General features: G+C 44.7%; 1 protein-coding gene across 1 annotated transcript; it reads right to left on the bottom strand.

The window, feature by feature from the left end:
• Positions 1-561: 561 nt before the first annotated feature.
• Positions 562-3,647, bottom strand: cdca7a (cell division cycle associated 7a). The gene is made up of 10 exons (XM_071917948.2): positions 3,573-3,647; positions 2,916-3,053; positions 2,699-2,821; positions 2,398-2,595; positions 2,201-2,278; positions 1,898-2,089; positions 1,655-1,789; positions 1,398-1,547; positions 1,160-1,296; positions 562-1,071 (listed from the first exon to the last, which is right to left on the bottom strand). The coding sequence occupies exons 1-10, from the start codon at positions 3,591-3,593 to the stop codon at positions 1,038-1,040; spliced, it is 1,206 nt and encodes a 401-aa protein (XP_071774049.1). The 5' UTR covers positions 3,594-3,647; the 3' UTR covers positions 562-1,037.
• Positions 3,648-4,071: the final 424 nt, after the last annotated feature.

The raw sequence follows: 4,071 nt of genomic DNA, 5'->3' as shown, positions 1-4,071 counted from the left end.
CGTTTTTACAGAAAAGACAGCAGGTTTTGATCATGTCAGCAACATAACATTTGATCGTTTCCATTCTTCAGAACCATGAAAGTAAAGGTTAAAACAACTTGTAAAAACACAAGCATAATCAAATTTGCAGTTTAAAAAAGAGATGGTTCCCTTGGAGGCCAATTTATAATCATTTGGGCTGCATAAACTTCATACATTTAAAACAATGTAATATATAACAACTGATCTTATGTGTTCAGATCTCATAACAATTGAAAAAAAGCTTGTAATAGGGCAGCAAGTATGACTTAGGAATTTAAAACAAAAGAGCGTTTGTTTACATGTACAGCAATATTTAAGTCTTTTCTAAGATTTTTATTTTTTGGCATTTTCATGCCATTTTATTTGACAGGGTGATAGTTAGAGAGAGACAGGAAGGTATGAGAGAGAGAGAGAGAGAGAGAGAGAGGGGAGGACATGCAGCAAAGGACCGCAGGTCGGATTCAAACCCGGGTCGCTGCGGGAAGGACTGAGCCTTACGGTACGCGCTCTACTCAGTGAGCCACCGGGGCGCCCCAGCAATATTTAAGTCTTGAGATAATGCAAAATGTTGCTTTGACCAAAGGTCACTGGGGGCCATGATATTAGCTGCATCACTGAGGGTCGTTTGGACATGCGAGCACCTTATCAGTTTGCTCAACCATTGGAGTTTTCACAAGTTGTGACATTTCCCTAAAATAGCTCGGGTTGTTTCCTTTTCTCCTCCAGCTTTGTTTATAAAGAACCAGAACCAGATCTTTATGGAGAGGCTCAGCGCCAATAAATTGCAGGAAATGCGAGCTATGGGCAGGAGGGAAGTGATTGAATGCGTGTGTGCCTCCTCCAGATGTCAATCAATGCTCAAAGTACGTACAATCGCATGAACGGGAACATTAACAGAGCATTGTGTTATTATTCTCATAAAACTAAGGCAATAATTACACTGTGTGCATGTAAATACGGTCACAGAGAGCATGTCAGTCAGGTCCAGAATCAACAGGGGCTCCATCTTCCAGAATTTACTGGCTGCTCTCCTCCAGCTCCTTCTTCAAACTGCAGAGCAGAGAAACCCAATGTTAAAAAACGGACACTTCACACTAAAAAAGGACAAATCTCAAAGCTTACACTGCTTCAGAATTACCTCTTCAGGTAGGCGTGCACATTATCATAGCCGTGGTATTTAGCCAGGTAGACCAGCACTCCCGTGGCACAGCGGCCCTCTCGGGCTCGACAGAAGCTGCAGTTGCAGATCCCTCTGCATGGCGGGCACAGCCACTCCTGCAAGGGACAAGATCAAAGATCAAAAGATAAAAATCAGACTCACCCGAAGACGCCAACGGTCAAATTATGATTCCATTCCATAACGTCTCAGTACTCACCGGATCCAGCAGAGCATCCCGGACCTCCTCTCCGTAGCGGTTACGGAGACACGGGCCACAGAACTGACCCCTCACCCCCTGGCACTCAGGATTACGACAGTTGGTTTTGGTGTCGGTCGTTTTCTGACGGCACTGGTGGCACGTGGATCCCTGTCAGAAAGAAAAGGTGTCGCCTTAAACCAAAGAGCAATGCAATCAAAACTTGGCTTCTAAAGACTCATAAATCTTTGCTTTATGAATGTGTATGCGGGACCTACAGTGGAGCTGTTGTAGACCTTCTCCCTCACGTTGTTGCAGATGCGGTCCAGCTCTGCCTCTGTGATCTCCTCCACAGGACGCACTACATGAGGTATGGCCATGGCGCCGTTATAGGAGCGGCGACGGGGCTGTGCCTGGAATATAGGCAGTTAATTAGCATTTGATTAATGCCTGGATATTAAGTGAATGCAGTGCAACATACAAGACAGAGGTGTAGACGGACCGCTCCTGGTTTAACCTACCGGCTCATCCACCTCCTCATAGTAGCGGCTCTTGCGCACCAGGCTGAACTTGTCCTCAGGATCCTCCTCTGGAGTGGGGCTGGGGGGCCCGTCCACCAGGGTGCGGGACCGTGTGTGGGGTCGAGAGGTGCGTGCCGGGTTCCTCCTGCGGGCTCCTGGGGTTCCCATGGACTGCCGGGGTGCGCGGCGAGGCTGAAGAGGTTCAAAACACACTCATCAAAATAGAGCACCACTAAAATCTGTCCTATGTTCAAGTGTGGTACTACACAACAAGTAGAAAGAGTCATCTTCAGGTTTCATTACCGTAGTGGATGCTGACATTGCCATCCGTCTTGGGAAGAGGCCAGGTACTTTGTTCAGCTCTGACATCAGCTTTGCTAGCTAAAAGAAACACACAAGAACAAATTCAGGCAATTGTGACCAAAACTCAGTTCATAGTCCCAGATGGTATCAATATAAAATTGTCAAATTAATGTCAAAACGAATGCATGGAGTTGTACCATTGCTTTGTTCTCCTTGATATTCAGCGCCCTCTTGCTCATGAAGTTGTCCTCCTCAGAGTCGCACTCTGCCACTTTGGGCTGAGTGAGGGGTTCGGATGCAGGCCTCTTCTTGCCGGTCTTCCTGGTGGGGAACGTCATGGCGACCTTAAAAGCTTGGGATCGGCGGCCACGTCTGGGAGGTTCAGAGTCCACTTTCTGAAACAAGACATTTTACTGTTAGAAGAAACTTGCGTGGTGCTTGATGAAGTTCTGAAATATGTTGCAACTAACCAGCACAATTTTTCCCCCAGAAACTCACCATAGCACTCATCTGGCTGTTGATCATATTGTCCTCAAACCCACTGCATGTATCCTCCTCTGAAGTGGCCTCAAATACCTTTGGTTTCCCTCCCATCCTCTTTGCTTGTCTCAAGCTGCTCCTCTAGAATACAGACAGATATAACCATTAGTTATGCACACAAGTCACCGCCATTCAACAGGACTATAATCACGATGAGTCGGTATTGCGTTGTTACCGTATTTGCAAAGCCTCCATCAGAACCGAAGCTGTCGCAGCTATCATCAGAGGAAGAGGAGGTCTCCATGGGAACCAGCGGGACACTGCGGAAGCTCCTCAAACTCATCCTGGTGGATGGAGCCTGGGCTGCCAGCGTCTAGGGAGAGGACAGGTAAGTTTAGAACGGTCAAATAATACTATAGTGCCAAAGTTAGCCTGAAATGGTTTACGGGACACACCCATATTAAACCCACCCAGAGACACTCAACTTATAAGTTACTAGTGTTGGCACAACATTTCATTATCAGGTCTGCATTGCTGCAACAAAAAAATATGCCTTTTAATTTAGGTTGGACTTTGGACTTTTTGGACATTTCCGCCATCCCTACTTCGGGGTCTTTAACCCGAAGTAGGGATGGCGGAAATGCATTTTATAAACTTGCTTAGTTTGAGGCAAAGTTTTGAAAGCTAAACAATCTCAACTGCTTGTAAATGTATTTGACTCTGTACATTTAGAATTAATTAGATAAAACTTGAATCACTGCAGCAGCAGAGACTAGGATATAACTATGAATACAATGTGAATATATATTGGATAATGGAATATAATAGACTAAATTAACAAGATATAATTGCCTAATCAAACGAATGAGGTTTATTTTGCTGTTTTTCTTACCTTGGAGCGGGTGGATCGCATTTTTCTTGCTACACACCGAAACAAAAACAACGTTCAAGCAACTCTGCAGAAAACTGAACAATGCAACTCCTACAGCCTGCCGACCAGAGGACTAGTTGTTCATTTCCCGCGCCACGACAAAGTCCTGGCAGCTGCATAAAAACTTTCCCGCAAGGTGAACAGAGAAATAAATCCTCAGCAAAAACGGCAGGCTACATTCATAACTGAAAATCGTTATAAATATTTTTTAAATGTTCGGTATATGTTTTGACTGATAAAACATTACAGCATGATGTGTTGCTGAGGTATTTTACGGAATTAAAACGCAGTGTCTTTCATGAACTGTGCCGTGGCGCGAATTTTTTACTAGGTAATTTGCATACAAGGCGGGTAAAATCTGGAGCCCTAGTATGTAGGTTGGAGACTGTATGAAAAATCAAATACTGTTATTAATTTTCATAATTCCCAAGAAAACAACTCTTTCCTCATTTAGATTACT

This window comes from Centroberyx gerrardi, chromosome 10, assembly GCF_048128805.1.
Source record: "Centroberyx gerrardi isolate f3 chromosome 10, fCenGer3.hap1.cur.20231027, whole genome shotgun sequence".
In the NCBI taxonomy this organism is placed as follows: domain Eukaryota; kingdom Metazoa; phylum Chordata; class Actinopteri; order Beryciformes; family Berycidae; genus Centroberyx; species Centroberyx gerrardi.
The sequence above is the reverse complement of the archived record's forward strand: the minus strand, read 5'-3'. Positions and strand labels throughout refer to the sequence as shown.

What these genes read in the sequence shown, in the direction of transcription:
- cdca7a (XM_071917948.2), bottom strand. Translation starts at nt 3,593, where the DNA reads ATGCGATCCACCCGCTCCAAG. An exon ending in TGCGATCCACCCGCTCCAAG is followed by an intron (nt 3,054 to 3,572) that starts GTAAGAAAAACA and finishes TCCTCTCCCTAG; the next exon opens with ACGCTGGCAGCCCAGGCTCC. An exon ending in ACAGCCAGATGAGTGCTATG is followed by an intron (nt 2,596 to 2,698) that starts GTGAGTTTCTGG and finishes GTCTTGTTTCAG; the next exon opens with AAAGTGGACTCTGAACCTCC.